Source organism: Alosa sapidissima, chromosome 9 (assembly GCF_018492685.1).
Source record: "Alosa sapidissima isolate fAloSap1 chromosome 9, fAloSap1.pri, whole genome shotgun sequence".
Classification (NCBI taxonomy): domain Eukaryota; kingdom Metazoa; phylum Chordata; class Actinopteri; order Clupeiformes; family Clupeidae; genus Alosa; species Alosa sapidissima.
The window spans coordinates 10629789-10651350 of record NC_055965.1 but is presented as its reverse complement, the minus strand read 5'-3'; the positions used below and the strand labels follow the sequence as shown (position 1 = coordinate 10651350).

The window sequence follows — 21562 nt, the reverse complement described above, 5'->3', positions numbered from 1 at the left end:
TGTATAGGCCCTTGAAAAAATAAGTCAAGCAATGCTTTTGTCGCTATGCTGTGGCATTTATTTCAAGTGAACAAGCAAATGCAATACACTTCTGGTTACTGATCCTTTACATAAACCTAGTAAACCTAAATGCATAGTAAACCTAATGCAAAAATCAGTCGCTGCTTCGTTTCCCAAAGTCTACCCAGCCTTTGTAGTCCCGGTCTAAGAAGCATTCGTCTCGACTGATAATTTCTGTGAATCAAATAACAGTGGCATGAGATTTCAGCGCATTAACAGTATGCATTGGTCCTGCTTTGTCTCCATCTTATTGACACACACCTGCAAGGACCTGCATGATCTGCCGGTTCATGAACTCGCGCTGGTCGTCGGGAAGGGTGATCATCCGTTCCATCCGCGCATCACGAGACTGGACAGAGTTCTCCCGCCGCGTCAGGGCCTTGCCGAGGACGTCTCTCCTGGCGCGGAGCGCCGGCTCTGTCTTGCCGTCCGTCCCGGGTTGAAACAGAGGGGAGGCGAAGCACGAGACTCCGAGCAGTGCAATGAGAGCAATCACGTAGAGACGTTGGAGAGCCATACCTGTACCGAGAAAAGACCAAGGACAAGAAAAACTGAATTGTTTTTTTGAGTAGAAATGGATGGATAAAATGACCACAAAGAGAATCATGTGAGAGAGGCCCGAATGGTTTGAAGCAATACCAACCAACCGAGCAGTCAACCAACCAACTAACCAACAAACAGGGGTGAAAACATAACCTCCTTGGCAGAGGTAAAGAATCTCCTGTGGTTTACTAATGTATAGTAAACTGTTAGTCTCTTGGAGCAGAAATTAGTCTAGGTGTTTGTATGATCTGCATGAATCTGCAGTGGTGAGCTGTATATATATATTTTTTTAAATGAGTATCTTACCTGTGTCAAGGTGTGGAAAATAGACCAGTTAATAAGTGAAAGATAAATTAGTCAATGCTACTCTGATTTGAAATTTGTGCTCTTTATATAGGGAGGTGGCATTGATGCTCTCAAATCAATAATCCAAATGTACTGTGCTATGAAAGAGATATAGGTCTTAGATGAAGTTGGTGCGTAAAAGGAAATGGTAAAATTGACTAAAACAGGAGGAATGAGCTTTTAAGGGAGTTTCCGCAGAGATTAACCTGAAATTAACTCTCCACTTTTACGAGTCCATTACTCCTCCACCTCATTCAAACCAGAGGGGCGGAAGTTGGTGAATCCATACACCTGCCTATTGATCCGCAACACATTAAATTGCAGGAGTAACGTAACCGCCATTGTCCTTATCTAAACCGAACCACTGAGTGCAGCCAAGAGCATCGGCTTAACGGAAGATTCTGGAAATATTGATGAACCGAGTGGACTGATGAATAGAGCGTCCTCTACCAAAATCAATCAACTGACTGCACTTTTATTTTTTGTTCAAAGTGATGCCATTAAAGAGCATTAACGACATTGGAGCTTATGCAGCACAGATATCTTACTTTGATACCTTGTGACTTAATTCACAAATATACCATGTGTACATGTGGGAAATGTCCAATTTTAAAAAAAGAGAGAAAGTAACAATTAACATCCAAAACATTTGTAGCAACGATGAAGTAAGTCTGCAGACTATCTAGCTCCACAACTATGGCAAATAGATACACTTTAAAATGTGTATAGCTTGTTTCGATGACATGGAAGCTTTAGCACAAGTTCTGCTAGGAAGATTACATTAAGTGCTTACATAATTGCAAAAGAGTTCTCCAATGTTTCCTCAGTTAGCCTTTTAAAATTATATTAGATTAAACAGAATGTGCTTCTGGAACATTGGATGAATGGTTGCTGATACTGGGCAATGTAGATATTGCATTAAAGATCAGCCATTTCAAAATAGTATTGTATTTTATTGGGTTGAAGAAAATGGCTTCAAAATACTTTATAGGTGTGTATTTTTGTAGTTCAAAAATACTGCCAAATATTTTTCTTGCTTTTAGTGCTGATTTAGTAATTTGCCCAGACTTGTTGTGATCAGAATATTGAGTTTCAGAAAGATGATGCTGTGCAAGATGAGTAACGTGTTTGCTCACGTACACAATGCACTCCCTCTCACACCAACCTCAAGTTTCTTGAGAACTTAAATCATCCAAATGGAACATTTAACACATGGAACCGGTTATGTGGTAGCCCTGAAACATTTCTCAAGAATTTGTGCCAAAGCAACACAAGGATAAAAAATCATATTCATGCCCCTTGGCATCAAGCCAGTACCCAGTTAAATAAACGAAAAGGCTCATGACCCTACTTGATCAACAGCGTTACACAGTGCAATATCAAGCAATCTGGCCTGGAATTGACGCTTTCAGAAACTTGTCTCCACTTTGTACCACTTGACAAGTTCAGTTGTGACTTTTTGAGTACATCTCTGATACAGTATTTAGGCTATGAGATACAACAGGCAGGTCAGCATAGTTAGTCTGTTAACTGTTTGCAGGTTTATGGCAAGTCTCATAGGCAGAGAAAAGCTGTTGCTCTCAACAGAGTCAGTGTAGTGATGAAGGAATAGATTAAATAGACAGATATGGAAGGTTTGCAAAGTGATTTCATGATCACTTTAGAGCAGTGGTTCTCAAACTTTTTCTGTCATTCCCCATTTTGGAGGTGGGGAATGTTCAAGCCCCACCAGACCCCATCAATCCGTCAAAATGGCAACTTTAAAGTATTTTTTCCGCATGTTGGTTCCACATTACATTTCCCGTATCGATCTGCTGGATCAGATTTTATTCTAATTCATATGTCAGCCTGTTTATTACTCAATGTTTGTGTGTGGCTATTTTGTTTTGAATCTATGATCTTCCTTGTGAAAAAAAGAAAGGCATTATTAAAGATAGGTACAAAGAGACAAATTTCCTCCTGTACATCGCAACCCACCTGTCATGTCTCTATTCCCCATTAGTGGGGCCCGCCCCACACTTTGAGAACCACTGCTTTAGACTATTTTTAGTATTTTCAAAATCAAAACTGCAGTATGATATTTTGATACATGACGTAGCTACTTTATTTTGTAGTTTATTTTGATACACTTAAAGGAACCATATGTAAGATTGTGGCCAAAACTGGCACTTTCGAATTACTGTAGAGTGGTGTATCCCCTCCCCCTCCCCCCTGACTCGAGGTTGCCAACCCGGATACCATAACACTACTGACTTTGTGATTAGTAGATAAGTGGAGGGTGGCGCATCAGGCCAAAACACAACATGACATTCCACAGAATCCTGGGTGGTGCTGGTGTATCGAGACAGGTGAACTTCTAACCACTTCAGTCGACTGCGAGGGGGACATTAATTACCAAGCATGTCAGTAGCTCACAAACCATTAAGCTGAAGGATAAATGATAGGGTTCAGCCTCTGTGCTCTGTAACTTGCCATCTGTCAGTGAACAGAATAAAATGCCACACAATCTACATAATTGTTTTTCTTTCTTTTAATCTCTGTTCACACAGTTCTGGAGAACAGACCAAACAGGTTGTGTTTGTCACAGAGGTGTGGAGTTGAATGTTGTCTAAAAAAACAAGGTAATTCCACGCAAAACTGTCACATCCATAACATTACATTACATTACATTACATTACATTACATTTGGCTGACGCTTTTTTAACCAAAGCGACTAACAACATGGTAAACAGTAAGTTTTAGAACAATTCTCACAATTTTAGGACAGTTTAAAAAAACATTAGAGTACAGTAAGAATAAGTGCGTCGGTGAGTGCTGTTTTTAACAGTTACTTGTCAGTTTAAAACGGCTGGTGAGTGCTAGGATCAGTAAGACTTGTTGTAAGTGTTGCTATGAGAGTAGATGTTCTCTAAAGAGCTGGGTCTTCAGGAGTTTTTTGAAAGTGGAAAAGGATGTCCCTGCCCTTGTAGGAACTGGCAGTGTGTTCCACCAGCGAGGAACAACAGATGAGAAAAGTTTGGATTGGCTTGAGCGTACCGGTGGTAGAGCTAGACGTCGTTCGTCAGAGGAGCGCAGCGGTCTGGAGGTAGTGTAAGTCTGTATGTTGATGTCGTGGTGTATGGTAGGTTTAGCTGGGATGACCAGCAGTTCAGTCTTTGAGAGGTTCAGCTGGAGGTGGTGTGCCTTCATCCATGTAGCTATGTCTGAAAGGCAATCCGAGATCCGTGCTGAAACCAGGGGGTCGTCAGGTGGAAAGGACAGATAGAGCTGTGTGTCGTCTGCATAGCAGTGGTATGAGAAGCCGTGCGAACGGATAATCTGTCCCAAGGAGGTGGTGTAGATAGCAAAGAGGAGGGGGCCCAGCACTGAGCCCTGGGGGACCCCTGTGGTGAGATGGTAAGGTGCAGATAGCTGACCAAGCCATGATACGTTAAACGAGCGTCCTGTGAGGTAGGATTCAAACCAGGAGAGAGCAGAACCGGAGATTCCCATGTCAGCGATGTCATGTTATGTCAGCATAACGCCGGCATTATGGATGTGACAAAACTGTCACTTGTGTTGGCGTTATGGATGTGACAGTTTTGCGTGGAATTAATCAATTATTATTCACAAGAACCTTGGCCTACATTGGAAATAGGCAGACTTGTATGTTTTTGGTTTCCCAACACAATAGAACATATATAGAATGTATGTGCATGGACGGATTATGAACTTTTGGGTCCCTGAGCCCAGATGTATTAAGGGCCCCCCACTAATTGTCGCCTATGTGGGAAGGGGGGTTTGGGGGTCCTCCCCCAGAAATGTTTTCATTTGTTTGATGTGATTTCCTGTGTTTTGGTGCATTTTGGGGATGGCCAATACTTTAATTCAATTAGATTCATAGCCTACATCCTGATTTGATATTGAGGCAGTGATTACAGGCTTGGTAGGCCCATGCAGTAATCCATCCCTGCGCATGTGGGCAGATAGTTGAAGTACTAGAAAGTGGAAAGTGGAGAAGCTGCTTTTATCCATTATGCCCCCAAACTATGGAACACCCTGCCTCTCTACATCAAGCAGGCGAGTTCAGTAAATATTCTTAAAAAAGATCTGAAAACATACCTGTACAGGAAAGCTTTTAATTAACTCATCTTATCCTGTAGACTACTTTTTCAGATTATTCTACATCTGCTGCTATTGGAGGGCGCAGCCAGCCAGAAGCAGATGGGCTCCCCCTATTAAGTCAGGTTCTGCTCAAGGTTTCTTCCTGGAATATGGGAGTTTTTCCTTGCCACAGTTGCCATATGGCGTGCTTGTGAGGGGGGAAAAGGGTTAAGGCTGCCAGTCTTATGACGTGTTATTTTCTATATTTTTGATATGTTGCTGAGTGGATCATAAACGGCCCCAGCAATGAAGAAAAGTGATTGATAATGACTGACTGACTATTATTGTGTTACATGCTTCAAATGTAAAGCACTTTAAGCTGCATTCTGTGTATGAAAGGTGCTATACAAATAAAGCTTATTATTATTATTATTATAGATAAGTCATATGTGGGCAGATGGTTGGAGTACTAGGGATAAGTCATAGGTGGGCAGATAGTTGGAGTACTAGAATAGAATATAGAATATCTTCATTTGTCATTGTAACAGATACAACACAATTAAGTGCAGTCCTTGTCAAGTGCATGAAGACATTGAGGTAGTATATTCATAAATAAATACATTGAAAAAGAAATGCTACTACTGCATACATATGGTTAATGCTAAAAACACATAGGAGACACACCCATACAGACATCCACTTTTAAAAATTGCACATAGCCCTATTGCCACAAGTGAGTGGTGGGAACTATATGCTTTAGTAGCACTATTCAATGCACCTACGGCTGTTGGATGAAAACTCTTTTGTAGTCTGTTTGTTCTTGTTTTCATGGACCTGTATCTCCTGCTTGACGCCAATAGTTTGAACAGTGTGTGACCGCCCAGGGTGTGATGAGTCCTGTAGGATGGTTTTGCCTTTTTGAGGCAGCAGGAGCTGTGAAGTTCTTCCAGAGAGGGGAGAGAACAGCTCATATTCTGTGCTGCCTTTGTAACCCCCTGGAGCTTTTCCTCGGTTCCACAGTGCAGCTTGAAAATCACACACAGAGACATATGACACAGGTGGACAGATAGTTGGAGTACTAGGGATAAGTCATATGTGGGCAGATAGTTGGAGTACTAGGGATAAGTCATATGTGGGCAGATAGTTGGAGTACTAGGGATAAGTCATTTTGAGCAGAAAATAAGTCAGACCCAGCATGTCAGTATATGGTTTAGGCAGATGTCCTTACTCAAGATTAAATCAGTGGATACCATATAAAGGAGAATTCTGACAACAGCGGATACTAGTGATAGGGACGAGACCGCATATGTTGAGATGAGCATTTTAAGGGTCAAGATACACATACATATACATACAAGACATACATCATGAAAGTTGAAGGTGTTGGATTTTGACACTTTTAATAGCAATAAACCAAAAACTGATGAATATTTTGAAAGAGGTACTTCTCTGGTGAATGTCAGCTGGATGAGAACTACGTTGACTATAGCTGGATGAGAACAACTCCTGACTATAGCAAAAATGAATTAAGGAAAATGAAGGAATGGCGAACAGTCGGTCTCAAACCTTTTTCCGTCATTCCCCGCTTTGAAAGTTGGGAATTTTCAAGCCCCACCTGACTCCATCACCCCAGCAAAATGGTAACGTTAAAATATTATTTTTTGATTTTGGTTCCACATTTTGATTGAAAAAGAAAGACATTAATAAAGATAGGCACAAAAAAAAGACAAATTCCCTCCTGTTCATGGCACCCCACCTGTCATGTCTCCATCCTCCACACGCCCACCCCACACTTTGAGAACCACTGTTATCAAGATAAAAAAAAGATGTGTAATTGCCTCATTTGAAGGACAGATTTTTGCCTCAGTTGGACTGAGTTACTGCCCCCCCACCCAACCTGCAGTTTATTCCCATGCTGAGGTTTTGTCTGTTGCAGAATCCTTGACTGACTGTTGACTTGAGGTGAAACAAAACAATTAAGCCTATTCCCTGTCTCTCAGCTTCTTAAGACTAACGTTGAATAACGATGTTCTAATCCTGTCACAAATGTACAACACAACAATAGATAGTAGGCCTGAATGGGAGGATCCCCTCACTAGTCTGCACGCAAGCAATGTCTGCAGTCACAACACGCATCGTCTTTGTTCACAGTAAATCCTTTTCATGGATGGACTTTTTTTTGCCAGAGTGTCCCTTCATAGAAAAGAGATGCATGTTTCTCTTTCAAAACAACTGATGCATTTTATTTGAACATTCTTAAGGTCTATATCTAAAGCCCGTGGACCGTGAAGAGAGCCGCTAAATGTTGTCACCTGAATAGATGTCTGCCATCACTGAAGGGGAGGATCACTCAGGCAACAGTTATTGCGTGACTAATGGCTTTGGTGACAGCTCTCTTTGGTAAAATAGTTTAGATAGCCACAGACAAGATTCAACAAATAGATTCTAGAATATTTAATGGATAAGCATTTCTCTGAAAATCTTCACCTGTTGATCAATTATCCCACTGATGACAACTATGCTGCAGGGCAATGTTCCTGCATTGGGTTTCTGGCCCATCCCCATTGACCCACATTATTTAACCTTAAATCAACAGTAGGCAAATGTTCATGATCATCCAATCAGAAGATCAGAAGAAACATACACAGGAATTTCCATGGAAGTTTTTTTGTTTGTTGTTGACTTGGCATTTTTGCAGTTTAACAATGGCAAATCGATGTAAAAAAAAAAAACTCAGGTAATCGCCCACACAGGGATTACTTAGAAGTAGCTGCATTAAAAAGGTCGCTAGTAGCCTATAACAAGACAGCACGTGCAAAGTGGCCCCTCCAGTGCCACTATATAAAGAAGTGACTGGAAAGTGAGAGCATACTTTCAAAAGAAGAAAAGGACACGTCTGGATTACTTCGCTCGCAAGCATCATGTCTGTGAGAGTCAGCCGAAGCAGTAGCTACAGCAACAACAGCAGCAGCGGTGGAGTCTACGGTGGAACCGGCGCCTTCAGTTCCGCCCGCGGGGTGATTCTCGGCGGGATCGGCAGAGGTGGCTCTAGCGTCTCCATGCCATATGGAAGCCGCCGCGCGCCAAGTGTATACGGAGGCGCGGGGGGATATGGCACGCGCATCTCCAGCTCTGTTTCCTCTGTTTCTATGGCAGCACCAGGTGGCGACATTGTTGGTGTCGCCAGCGAGAAGCATACCATGCAAAATCTCAACGACCGCCTGGCGTCTTACCTCGAAAAGGTATAGGTACTCAAGATTGAAGAGGAGATCAAGATGAAACGCACAAAGTGGAGAAATTAAACAGCAACATCTCATCTCGGAAATTATGATCATTATTAATTCTCTCATATTGTGAAAGGGAAGTGTTCCCATATTTAAAGGGAACACTGATTAAACATAGCCGATCACTTTATCAATATGCAGTTTAGACTAGCCTAGGCTACTCAGTGGTTGATGTTTGCTCTATTGTCTAGACTACAGTGGCTGGGCAATATCTGGGGAAGAATAACAAATTAATTTATCCGCACTTACCCCCGCAGGTAAGGTCACTGGAGTCAGCAAATCGGAAACTGGAGCTACAGATCAAAGAATTTTATCAGAAGCAAGCACCTGTACACAAGGATTTCACTGGCTTTCATGCCACAGTCGAAGACATCCGCAAAAAGGTAGAGTGTTCATTAAGCCTACATGGCCAATGCAAATAATGGTTTATGTTGAATGTTTAGTCTTAAAAACGTCGATCTTGACATAGTCCTCACATAGTCTAATCATACTATTATTTTTATATGTTGGTAGATTGTGTTTTTTTATATATATTAATTCATCCATATATTTTCTTTAAAAGATTTTGGACAGGCTAACAGAAAATGCCAGGATAACTCTGCAGATTGACAATGCAAAACTTGCTGCTGAGGACTTCCAGCTGAAGTGAGTGAATAAGCTACAGTTTCATTTGTCTTTTAAAGCTTTAGGCTACAACCCGATATGTCTCGTAAGTAGCCTATGGTCTTATGGCCTACAAAAATATCAACAGAACCAATAATATTAATATGTAGAATTTTATTGTAATCAATTTAATATGTTTATATGCTTCTTATACCTTTGTGGCGTCACAGGCATCAGAATGAGATGGCAATGCGCATGTCTGTGGAAGGAGACATGGCCAGCCTAAAGGCGGTCCTGTCGGAGCTGCAGATGGGCTGTGGAGACATGAAGATTCAGATCAAGGGGCTGAGTGAGGAGCTGGTCTGGCTCAAACGCAACCACGAGGAGGTAAGGGCACGCCACGCCACACCGCCCATCACGTGCATACATCTTTCAGGTGTTTTTAGTGACTTGACAAGATATGATGAAACCACAGGGACCTTGAAGCTCCTAAAATAATAGTCACTGAATGTATTTGCTGTCAATGAAAGACAATTAAAGGGGAGGCATGTCACACTAGCAGGGCTTTAGGGTTGAAGTTTATCTCTCTTGAGCAAGATTATTATCACCATAGGTTTCAAGCTCTCTCTTCCGCTTTCTTTCTTGGTCACACACACACACACACACACACACACACACATTAATCTCTCTCTCTCTCTCTCTCTCTCTCTCTCTCTCTCTCTCAGGAAGTACAGGGGCTGAGAGCCCAGCATGGTGGTTCTGTCAACGTGGAGGTGGACTGTGCTCCTCCTGTGGATCTGGAGAAGGTGATCCAGGAGGTCAGGCAGCAGTATGAGTCCGCAATCCAGGAGAGCCGCCGCACCGCAGAAAAATGGTTCGAGAACAAGGTGAGGCGACTGGGTTCTGATAACGTTCTGATCAGGACAATGGTGTCCAGTGAAACAACAAGAGGAGACAGGGAAAGACATTATGGTCACATTTTGATGTCTATTGTTTTGGTAACACCAGTGTGTTCCAATTGGGATTATTCCCCTATTATAGCATTGATATGCTTTGTACTGGTGACTATACATTATAGTGTATATAATGTATATATTATAGTGAAGTGCCCTTGGGCAAGGCACCTAACCCCTCAATGCTCCCCGAGCGCCGCCTTTGTAGCAGGCAGCTCACTGCGCCGGGATTAGTGTGTGCTTCACCTCACTCTGTGTGCTGTTTGTGTTTCACTAATTTACCGATTGGGTTAAATGCAGAGACCAAATTTCCCTCACAGGATCAAAAAAGTATATATACTTATACTTATACTTATACAGGGCTTTGATGCTGAAACTTGTTAAGGGATAAGAAATGGATCCAAAGATATTGATAGGGCATCCATGGTCCACATCAATATCCTTAGTTAACGTTACAGGTATTTCAGCTTTCTGGCGTACGGTTGCCGCATATTTGCGGCAAGGTCATATTTTCACATGCAAATTAGGTTTCTGGCAAACAGGTGCGGTTAACTTTTGCCAATGGTGCAGCAAATTTGCAGCAATGTCATGCAAATTAGGTTTGTCACCAGAAGTTCACTGGAAGTTTGCTATTATTGGCTGGTGTGGTGTGGTGGCAATTCACTGGCGGACACATTTGCCACTAGAGGCAAACTTCTCATTGTTGCCAGAACTTTGCTGGAAGTTTGCCTCTAGTGGCCAACATGGGCAAGCTTCTGGCAATATGTTCTAGTGACCTCATTTGTTTCCCACAAATCACCCACAAGTTTGCAGCAAATCTGCCGCAAACATTTCATTTTTGTAAGGGTTAGCTTATTAGGCTTGTTGCTTACATAAACAGAGAACTAAGTGAAAGATCAGAACAGAGATGAAGTGATCAGGTTTGACCCTTCTCTATTCTCTGTCAAACTCTTCACCAGTTTGGATAAAGGATGTCAATTAGTCACAAACACACCCGCTTTAGTTGAGCAGTACTTTTCTACACATGATTAGAACCCACTAACCAATAATACTCCTGGCACTTCACCTCACTGAACACCAGTTGTACACTACTGGTAACGTTAGGCCTGTGTCTGAGTGTATCCACGCATTGAAAGAGTGGAGTGAACGCACATCTACAAAATTTAAACAGGTGCTGGGTATATGGCTTAGCCAATAATTGAAAAATAAAAAGATACCCGCACACTGTTCTATAAGCTCCCAGAGTGGTTTATTAACAACGTTTCGGCCAGAGGTCTTCATCAGGTATCAAAGTATCCACGTATTGCTCACACATAGACATGCCCAGGAAGTCCCAGCACTTGCCTCCTTTTGTGAATGGACCCTTTCAAGAGAGTTCCATTATCAGCATCATAGTTGGCCCCACAAGACTTCCTTTTTAACATTCCATATGTTATCTTAATGTAGAGGAAGTAGACTGGGGCCCAAATACAATGTTCAAGCATTGTTTTTGTTTTTATTGTTGAAAGGGGAACTTTGGAAAATGATGTCATAATCCCTTTCATACCGCAGCATGAGCCAAAGATCTTGTATCAACAATCAAAGAACTACAATAGTTACCGGTAATCCACCTGGATTTCGTTTAAATGTCAGCAATTAATCATGTTTTTTGCATCATTCTGGTAATGACAACAGACAGTTGACTGGCATACCTGACGTTTACAGACCCACCCCACATAATAGGTGTATGTGTTCACTCAATGGAACATATTTGTCAATTGTCATGCACCTGGCACACTCTGACACCTACGTGTGACTGATATCTTAAGCTCTTTGAAACGATGTTGGTGTAATGTGGTAGAAAGATGCGACAGTGACAGTTAATCGGGTGTCACGCCCCCAAAACATGCCCGGGGTGGGTGACGTAGTTCCAGCTTGAAGAACTGCAATCAAAGCAGGAGGAACCTGCACACCAAACACTGCTGAAGTAATTATGTAGACTTATTTGATAAACAAATCGGTGAAAAACTGCTTTATAGTAATAAGTGCAAAATGCTCTCAGAACGTCGGCAGTATGGAAAATAATGTGACAGGGCATCAACACCAGCACACCAAGTGACGGTGGCTAGTGGACAATGGCAGGTGGCTCATTTCAGTATGTCCACCTTTATGACAACAGAATCATATCTCAGGGTTTTCCTTGTTCCCCGTGCGTGTTGTGCAGGTTGAAGTGCTACAGACCCAAATGTCCACCAGTGTCACCGAGGTCAAGACCTATCAGACAGAGATGAGCAACTTACAGAAAACCTTCCAGACTCTGGAGATCGAGCTGCAAGGACTCCAGTCACAGGTATGGTCAATCCACGCAAATACAATCAGTGTCCATTGAGTGGCAGACTAACTATGAGCTAAATCATTGTCACTCTGTGCCTGGTTTCTGTTTGAAATTATTTGTCTCATCTCCTCTTCCTCTTTAGTATCACCAATCATACATCCCTGATATATATATATATATATATATATATATATATACATGGATTTCTATGCAACGTCACGAAAACATGTGTGCGCAACTAAGAGGCAGAAAGCACCATAGAACAGCATAGAGCAGTGCTCTCCTTGAAAAGAATAAAATGAGTTTTTGTGCTGAAAACTGCACCAATTCGAAATCACGATGGTTAGAGAATGTTCAATATGTTCAATATCCCTAACGGAATGCATGTCTTTGCCAAAAATATCATATCATATGACAAAATACGATGTTATATTAATAATGGAAATGAACAGCAAACTTTGAAATATAGTCTGAAATGAGATGTTATTATCATTGAGACAACAGGGGTATACTGTACACAAAAATCCGATTGTAGCTTACAGCAGCCGACTATTTAGGTTAAGTTGATAACGTTGTGGATGGCCACCAAGCGTCTTCTGCCCCACGGCTGCGCGCGCATCTACCGGTAGTTTTGTTGGTAATCGGGAAACCCGTGTGTGTATATATATATATATATATATATATATATATATATATAAACCTTTTACAGCTGCAGTTTCTTACTCATGTCCCTTACTTCTGATTCGTTTTCTGACTGTCCATAACCCCACATCGACACCCCCCCACACACACACACTGTCTGTCCATCTCTCTCTCTCTCTCTCTCTCCTCTCTTTCTCTCTCTCTCCTCTCTCAGACATCATTCAAATCGACATACCTTTAGATGCGTAGTTCCTTCCTCTTCCTCTCTGTAGTCTGACCTGACTCAATTCAATTCAAGAATGCTTTATTGGCATGAACGTTTCAGGAACATTATTGCCAAAGCTCAATTACATGTACACGTAAGAGGTTTAAAATAAATGTTGAACAGAATTGTAAAATTAACATATAAGAGGACATAAAAGTAGACATAGAAGACATAGAACAACAATTCTAATAATAAAAACAAATATACAACATTGTAGGTGGTTGTTGCCTCACTGGCTGTCCCTCAGGTTATGGCAGGCTGCTTAATTTTGCAGCCAGAATGGCCACATCCTCGTTCTCTCTCTGAATCTCTCTCTCTCTTTCTCTCCTCTCTCTTTCTCCTCTCTCTTTCTCCTCCCTCACACATCCTTCAAACATACGACATGCGACATTCAACACTAGACATTAGATGCGTAGTTCCTTCCGCTTCCTCTCAGTAGTCTGACCTGACTCTCTCTCTCTCTCTCTCTCTCTCTACCCTGCAGAGAGGTAACCTGGAGCGCCAGCTGTCGGAGGTGAGTGGGCACTACGGTCTGCAGATGAGCCAGCTCCAGATGCAGATCGACAGCCTGGAGGCCGAGCTCAAGCAGCTCACCATCAGCATCGAGCAGCAGGGCACCGAGTACAAGCTGCTGCTGGACATCAAGATGAGGCTGGAGGAGGAGATCGCCGAGTACAGGAGACTGCTGGATGGGGACTACAGGTGAGAGAAGGAAGCGGACAGGAAGGAACCGTGGGAATAAACAAGGAAGTGGAGAACAGGAAGACACCGTGGGCATCTGTTGGTGCTCTTAACTGATGTAGACTTGTAGGCCCACTGTGGTCAAGTGGCCATGTTTTAATGACAGTTAATGTCAGTTACAGTAGACTAGTATAGCCAATATCCAGTAAAATGCTTTTTTGGTCTTGAATTCATTTTTCCAAGAAGACAGTAGGTGGGTTTACAGGACAGTTTTTTTGTCATTCTGATTAAGCTATTCCGGATGAAAAATCTGTGCTATCTGTTTACATAGTATAGAGTCTTTATTGTCCTATAAGGATATTCTTTTTCACACATATCATTGTTACATTCCATGCAGGATACATATAACATATAACATATAACACCCCCCCCCCCCCCCCCCAATTCCCTCCCTCCTCAACACCATACAAGCAAAAGGGTGGACAGTGCAGACAACATAAAACACAAAAGAATAGGGGAATGGGTAATTGCCACAGGAGTTTGTTTAGTGCAGTGATTGCTGAGGGTATAAAACTTTTCTTAAAGTGTGCTTTTTTCTAGTCCAGGGCTCTGTATCTGCGGCCAGATGGGAGTAGGGTGAAGAACCGGTTCAGGGGATGGTCAGGGCTGCTTACTATGGTGTGTGCAAGGCGTGTGGTGGCTGTGTCATTTGCGTCAGTGAGGCTGGGGGTGGGAAGCTATATTATCTTGGATGCTAAGTGTGAGATTTTAATGAGTTTGTTCTTGCTGGTGACATTTAGTATGGTGAAGAAACAGGGGGAGCAGTAGAGTAGAAGGGGTTGGATGATGCTTTTGTAGAGTAGCAGAAGGAGATGGGGGGCAACATACAGTGATCTTAGTTTGCGTATTGCATACAGTCTCTGTTGTGCACGTTTCTGCGTAATGGTGACATGTTCATTGAAGTTAAGCTTATTGTCAATGGTGAGACCAAGATATTTGAAAGTGCTGACCTGTGCAACTGGTTGGCCATGGATGGTGATGTGAGTGAGTTCAGGGGGTGATTTTGATGCATGAATGACCAGTTCTTTTGTCTTGTCAATGTTGAGTTGGAGGTAGTTATCAGAGCACCACAGTGCAAAATCTGTGATGGACTGGTGGTAGGCTGTGATGGAACTGTTGTCTGTAAGTAGTCCTACTATGGCTGTGTCATCTGCATATTTGTAGTAAGTGGTGTTGGGTAGTGAACTCTGGCAGTCATTGCGTAAAGTGTGTACAGGAAGGGAGTACGCAACCTTGGGGGGTTCCAGTGTTGGTGATGATGGTTGATGATGGTTGATGATGGTTGTAGTCCCTATTTTCACTGTCTGTGGCCTGTTGCTGAGAAAGTTGTTTATCCAGTGGATGAGGAGAGGGGTGACATTCAGGTGCTGTAGTTTCTTGATGAGTTGATGGCGCTGGATTGTATTGAATGCGGAGCTGAAGTCAACAAACAGAACTGAGGCAAAGTTATGGGGAGTCTGGAGGTGGTGAAGGAGGGAGTGGAGAAGGCATGCCACTGCGTCCTCTGTCCCCCTTTTCGGCCGGTATGCAAATTGGTATGGGTCCAGTTGTGTGCTGACAGCAGGTAAGATGAGTTGTAGTATGATTTTCTCCATGCATTTCATGATTATTGGGGTGAGTGCGACCGGACGGAAGTGGTTGGGCTCTGAGGGGCGTGGTTTCTTGGGTACAGGTGTAATGGGGTACGTTCCATTCCGATCAGGTGCTCTCAATCGCTTTAGAATCTTTGATTGGAATAGACGTTGCAGCTTTGCTTTTGCTTGAGAAGCTACAGTATTGCCTATATGCATGGCTGCTCAATCGGAATAACAGAATACAGAAAACAGAAAACAGAATACACCATCCCAGATTGGCAGTTTTATTCCGATTGAGCCATTATTCCGATTCTAATTGGAGTAAAAGTGTCCATGCAAACCCACCGAGTGACAAACACATATTATGTAAGTGATGTTGTAATGTATAGGAATGTACATTAGGACCTTTTACAGCTACACTGACTTTGTCTCTCCAACAGTGTCTCAACGGTGCAGGTGGAGGAGGAGGAGGAGGAGGATGGTAGGTCTTTTCCCCATCAGTTTGAAATTATACATAATAATATGTTTATTATTATTATTATTATTATTATTATTATTATTATTATTATTATATTATTATTGCATAGCCCTCCATCTATTGGTTTGTCCAGACATATTTGTCTGTCCTTTGTTTATGGTTTACATCTACTGGTTAAAAGTGGTGAAAATCTACTTATGGTCTGTAGAAGATTGGTCAGAGGTATATCACTGTCAAATAAAAGTGTAAAATGTCTAGACTCCAGACAGGAAACTGTGGCGAAATGTGGACTGCATGTGATGGAATGGGAACCACAGATAATAACATTGGAGTGATTACAAGATTTATGACATTTCAAAACCAACTCAAAAGTCTCTTGGCGAAGGGTTTGAAAAAGGGTTAAAATTCTGTCTAAAAGCAGGAAAATGCCAGGGTTAAAGGTGGACCTTATAAGAAAAGTCAGCAGGCCTGGCCTTGTTAGTATCTCTTTGATACACTCCTAGGCCATTGAAGAGATGCGTGGAAAAACCCATAGGAATATTACATCTGTGATGAATCAGAGCTTGCATGTCCATTTTTCATACTAAAATGGCATGTTTCCATTTTCTCTCCTCTCAGAGCACAACCCACACAGACAGCGGAGGGTGAAGGTCATCGTGGAGGAGATGGTGGACGGAGTCGTGGTGTCATCCTCCGTGGATGAGAAACTCCAGGAGGTGGCCTAGGCTAGGATTCTGGGACACTGTGGACAAGGCTGTGCGTTTTTGTCAAGAAACATTTATTGTGTGTGTGCGTGTGTGAGGACCTGGGTCATTTCCTGATCCCTTCCTTTCTCTTCTCTCTGTCACTATATCTTCACTCTCCTGTTGCATTAAAGGAGAAATCCGCCGAGTTTTCACATAGATCTCCGCTTCTCGAGGTCACAGAATACTGTCAGTACAAAAAACAAACAAAAACAATTCTCCATCTGAGTCTTTTGTGTGAAGATTTGAGATCATTGCTGAGAAACGATCAAAAAGGTAAAAAATACATAAAATAACAGCCTTCACAGCTACAGCTTTACAACACGGAATTTTTTTAATAAATTATTCTTTGGTGCTACACATGTTATGATTATTGTGAATTTCCTGCATGTTCTGAGTACATTCCTATTCTAAAATGGTATTTTTGGAGGTGGTTATGCTGCAAATTAAAGTGTTCCTGTTAATTCCCTATTGATGTGTGTGTGTGTGTGTTTGATATTACCAGTAATAGCCACTAGATGTCAGGCTCCCCTTTGTCATACAGTTGTATAGTGCTGCGGTCGACAGTATGGAGACGTATGCTGTGGTGGTCACGCCGAAATCAAAAGATCCACTTAAACTCTCTCTCCTGTAATCTAGAGGCTATTTCTATAATTCCTATTGGTATAGGTAATAGGTATGCTTCTATAATTCCTATTGGTATAGGTAATAAGTATGCTTAAATTGTTCTTTTCAGGATTGCAGAATTTGTGCTTTAAAATGTGAATCTAAATTCTCGCAGCTAATAATAGCTAGTTGTACAACTATTGACAATTAACTATTAACAATTTTGATACCCTTTATTACCTAGCATAAAGTCTCTAGTGCCTGATCATATATCGGTTTTTCATTTCATTCAGTGTTGTTTGTTTTTACAATCTTGTACATTTTGTAAACGTTGTACAGTTGTACATTTTTGTAAAATAAGATCATCTTCATTCATTTACAAGTTTGAAGAGGTGGGTTTTGAGGGCCTGTTTGAAGGACGGTAGGGAGTTCGATTGTGTCATGTGGTCGGAAAGGGTGTTCCAGAGGGAGGGTGCATATGTATAAACATGTCTGTTACAAAACAATGAAATTGCAAAAAGAAGGCAAATCAAGGAAGAACTTGTTCATCTGTTTCACCTCTGTGACTCATCTGGATCTGACAGAGAATCGTCCTAATTAGTAGAGCTTTAGACAGACAGAGAGAAGAGAGAGTGCATGCATATAACAGACAGATTTACAGCAGTGAGATGGGTGTAAAGTGATCTGATAGGAGGAACATGCCTCTAAACTAGTGCAGCAAGGCTGAGTAGAGATGCGTTTAGGTACTGGAGGCTCTAACAGTGAGTGAAAGTTCATGCAAAAACACCATATTAATTATCACACAAGCCATTAAAGGGAATTAACAGATAAATCTTTAGATCCATCTGTCCAACTTGCCCCAACAAGGATACTGGCTGTCTTTCGCTCCGTAAAAGGTAATACTCTTGAGTGGGGTGTTGCCTTTGATTCGAATGGTGGGCGTGAAAAAGAAGCAGAGCTTTGAGGTACGCTAAGAGCACGGCAAACAGCCCTGCCCAGCTAAGATTACCTGAACAGAACACCCGTACGATACCTCTGAAAAGGAGGCACTCTGCACTGAAAGGAAGGGGGTTAAAAAGCCCTTAGCACGCACTTGGCAAACACTGAGAACACTGAATCGGCCTTTCAGAAACAAAAACAATCTGATCATAGGATTACCTCCCTGCCTATAAGCTATACTACAGTCAATTTCTATCATTTTTGAATGAATAGACTGTTTTAAATAGTTTTATAGGATCACTTTGTTGGTGAAATAAAGCAATCTGTCAGTATATATATACACCAACAAACCGCTGCCACACCCAGGCGCGTAGCAAGCGTGGGGGATGTGGGTGTTATAACGTACACGAACTGGTAACTGGAACACGATTCTATCCCCCACCCTTTTTGTCAGATTAAAAGGAAAGTAAAATATGGAAATAAGCGCTCCCGTAAAGAGTTGGAACCGTGTCTACCATAACGCACACACAGAGAGACACAAATAGGTCTGTTGATTTGATTGAACGGTCATCCAGCCAATCACATCAAGTTAGCCAGTGAAGAACCAGAGCCGCTCTGATCAAATTCAAAGTGTGCGTCTTTCAAGGCTGTGCTGCTGCTTGGGTGCATTATAACGTCTGCAGTGAGCAGATTTCAGGTAGAATTTAAATCATAATTGTTACCGCATTATGCTAATTTACTAAACCAAAATTCACTGTCTGACTGACAGTTTTTGTCTCAATGTGGAAATGCAGGGAGTCAAAGTGAAAGCGGGAGTGCGCGCACCAAGGCACTTGTTTCTGCAGAAAGACCTTGGCTACTGTTCTCAGAGCATTATGCTTTCTCTGTCTATGATCTGCAGCTTTTCTCAAACTATGGGCCTCCTCAACAATTAACCTACTGGTCCACGTAGCCGCGAAATTAAGTTATGCCAGGTGCTTCACACGACTGATCATTTGCAGCAAGATTGAATGGTATGGAACCGCGGACTGAAAAAAAAGGCTAAACGTTTTCCCAATCAGAAATACTTATTAATTTAGTGTCATCAACCATATAGACATATAGCCCAGTCAGTACACATAGGTCTCCAATGCGCTTGGAAAAGATATGAACAGCTTAATTACATCGCAGCCCAATTACATAACGTTCCATTTAGAACACCTTATTTGACCTGATCTTACAAACGTCGGCGGCATTTCACGGTCAATGTGTGTCGTAGTGCTACATCTACGGGAGATCTTAATGTCTTAAATACGATCGCGTTCCATTTAGAACATCTTATTTTGATCTTACAAACGTCGATCGTCAAGACACATTTGAGTTCAACATCTGAGAACAAAGAATTCCAGCATGTAGAACTCAAATAGAACGCTTATGAGCGCTCGTGCAATGTGTGCGTCCCTGCAACAAGTAAAAATGGAGATAACGTGGGCTAGAAGCAACAATAGTTTAAACAACAACGTGGCTTCCTGTAACTGTCAATGAAAAAAGCATAGAAACTGCTCCCAAACTGCATTAAAATGGTGTGTTTAGCAATCAGATTGTTTCATTTTCCTATCCCACAACCCCCACACTTTTAAAAAGCTTGATACGCCTCTGGCCACACCTAACCCCTGACAGGTAGCCTGTCTGTGCACGCCTGCAGGAGAGATGCGATGAGATGAGATGAGACGAGATGTGCTAGCTCCTTCACTTTCCATCTTACAGTTCCTTCAGTTCATTTTGTTAGAGTAAAGCTTTACATCGGCCTACACATTTGACTTTGTGACTAGTAACATGCATTACAGTAAATTAGTGAAAGGTAAAATTAGATTAAATTAAATAAGTAAATTAGCCCAGTACACTTAGGGTCTCCTGAACTCGGGACAATTACAGTGCCCCCCCACCTTCCCCCAACATTCTAAATCAATTGTATGCACTATATTCCTATGTAGCATACAAGGATACAAGGATACAAGGAAGTTTATTGTCACATGCATATAGTTACTGGAAGTAAGAAATGCAGTGAAATTATGTCTGGTGTCAGCCTATTTGTGCATTAATGGGGGGGGGGGGTAAAAAGTGCAGTAGAAGAGGGGTTTAGTAGATTAAGTGGCAAGGGCTGCATAAAAAAGGTGGGGGAGGATGGGGGCAAGGAAAAACTCCCTTACCAAGGAAGAAACCTTGGGCAGATCCACGGCTCAAGGGGCTAACCCAACTGCCAGGGGTCTTGGTGTGTGTGTTGGGGGGATGACAGGGGAGATGGGATAGTGTGCTGTGTATGTGGGGAGAGGGCAGTGTGCAATATGTGTGTTGGGGAAGCTTCCTCATGAGACAATGTGCTGTGTATTGGGGGGGGGGGGGGGGCAGTGTGCTGTAAGTATGTTGGGGATGTGTGTTGGAGAAGCTTCCTGATGAAATAATGTGCTGTGTATGTAGGGGGGGGGGCAGGGACTTACTATTGCAAGCAGAGTACTGTATGTATGATGTATGTGAATGATGACAGTGAAGATGTGTGTGTGGGCGGGAGGGGAGTGGAGCAGTGACTGTGTGTGTGTGTGTGTGTGTAGTGTCGTGTGTGGGCAGTGTGCTGTAAGTATGTTGGGGATGTGTGTTGGAGAAGCTTCCTGATGAAATAATGTGCTGTGTATGTAGGGGGGGGGGGGGCAGGGACTTACTATTGCAAGCAGAGTACTGTATGTATGATGTATGTGAGTGATGACAGTGAAGATGTGTGTGTGGGCGGGAGGGGAGTGGAGCAGTGACTGTGTGTGTGTGTGTGTGTGTGTGTGTGTGTGTGTGTGTGTGTGTGTAGTGTGTGTGTGTAGTGTGTAGGTGGGCGCAGTGTGCTGTAAGTATGTAGAGGATGTGTGTTGGAGAAGATCCTGAAGACAATGTGCTGTGTATGTAGGGGGGGGGGGGGCAGTGTGCAGCAAGTATGTAGCTGAGCATAGTAATATTATGCACCATTTGAAAGCTTGGACTCTTGGGAATCCGTATATGACAACCTTGTTCATGTATAATCTGTATAGTGCTTTACATTGTCAGATTATTCATATTATGTCTCAATTAAATTGAATCAACAATGCCCTCGTCCCCCTTCCCTAGCTTCTAGGTGCAGTGTATATCCCTTAGCAATAAGTAGATGCAGCATATTGGGTGTTGAAATATTCACAGGATATATTCACATCCCAAGAAATTGAATATTCATGTTGTTTTATCCAACATTAGTTGTAGTGTATAGTCCCATCTTATACATATCCATTGAACCAACAAAGACAATGCAAAAACAGAGACTTTTGAGTAATTATTCCATTTTTTGTGTAGTTATTCCATATCAGAACCCAACATTCCAAATAGTCTACAAGAAA

The 21562-nt window shown here is 42.2% G+C and overlaps 2 protein-coding genes across 3 annotated transcripts; one reads left to right on the top strand and one right to left on the bottom strand.

Moving 5' to 3' along the window:
* Positions 1-43: 43 nt before the first annotated feature.
* On the bottom strand, positions 44-5892 carry LOC121719362 (gastrin/cholecystokinin-like peptide). The gene is made up of 3 exons (XM_042104864.1): positions 5814-5892; positions 322-579; positions 44-234 (listed from the first exon to the last, which is right to left on the bottom strand). The coding sequence occupies exons 2-3, from the start codon at positions 575-577 to the stop codon at positions 155-157; spliced, it is 336 nt and encodes a 111-aa protein (XP_041960798.1). The 5' UTR covers positions 578-579; positions 5814-5892; the 3' UTR covers positions 44-154.
* Positions 5893-7867: 1975 nt separating this feature from the next.
* On the top strand, positions 7868-20759 carry krt99 (keratin 99). Of its 2 annotated transcripts, XR_006034373.1 has the most exons (10): positions 7868-8273; positions 8573-8698; positions 8878-8960; positions 9149-9305; positions 9644-9805; positions 12075-12200; positions 13577-13794; positions 15848-15888; positions 16504-16677; positions 20739-20759. XR_006034373.1 is itself a non-coding variant. In XM_042105547.1 (9 exons), the coding sequence occupies exons 1-9, from the start codon at positions 7953-7955 to the stop codon at positions 16608-16610; spliced, it is 1341 nt and encodes a 446-aa protein (XP_041961481.1). In that variant the 5' UTR covers positions 7868-7952; the 3' UTR covers positions 16611-17099. The 2 variants fall into 2 exon arrangements, 1 of the variants encoding a protein (XP_041961481.1); XM_042105547.1 differs by lacking the exon at positions 20739-20759 and having other exon boundaries at positions 16504-17099.
* Positions 20760-21562: the final 803 nt, after the last annotated feature.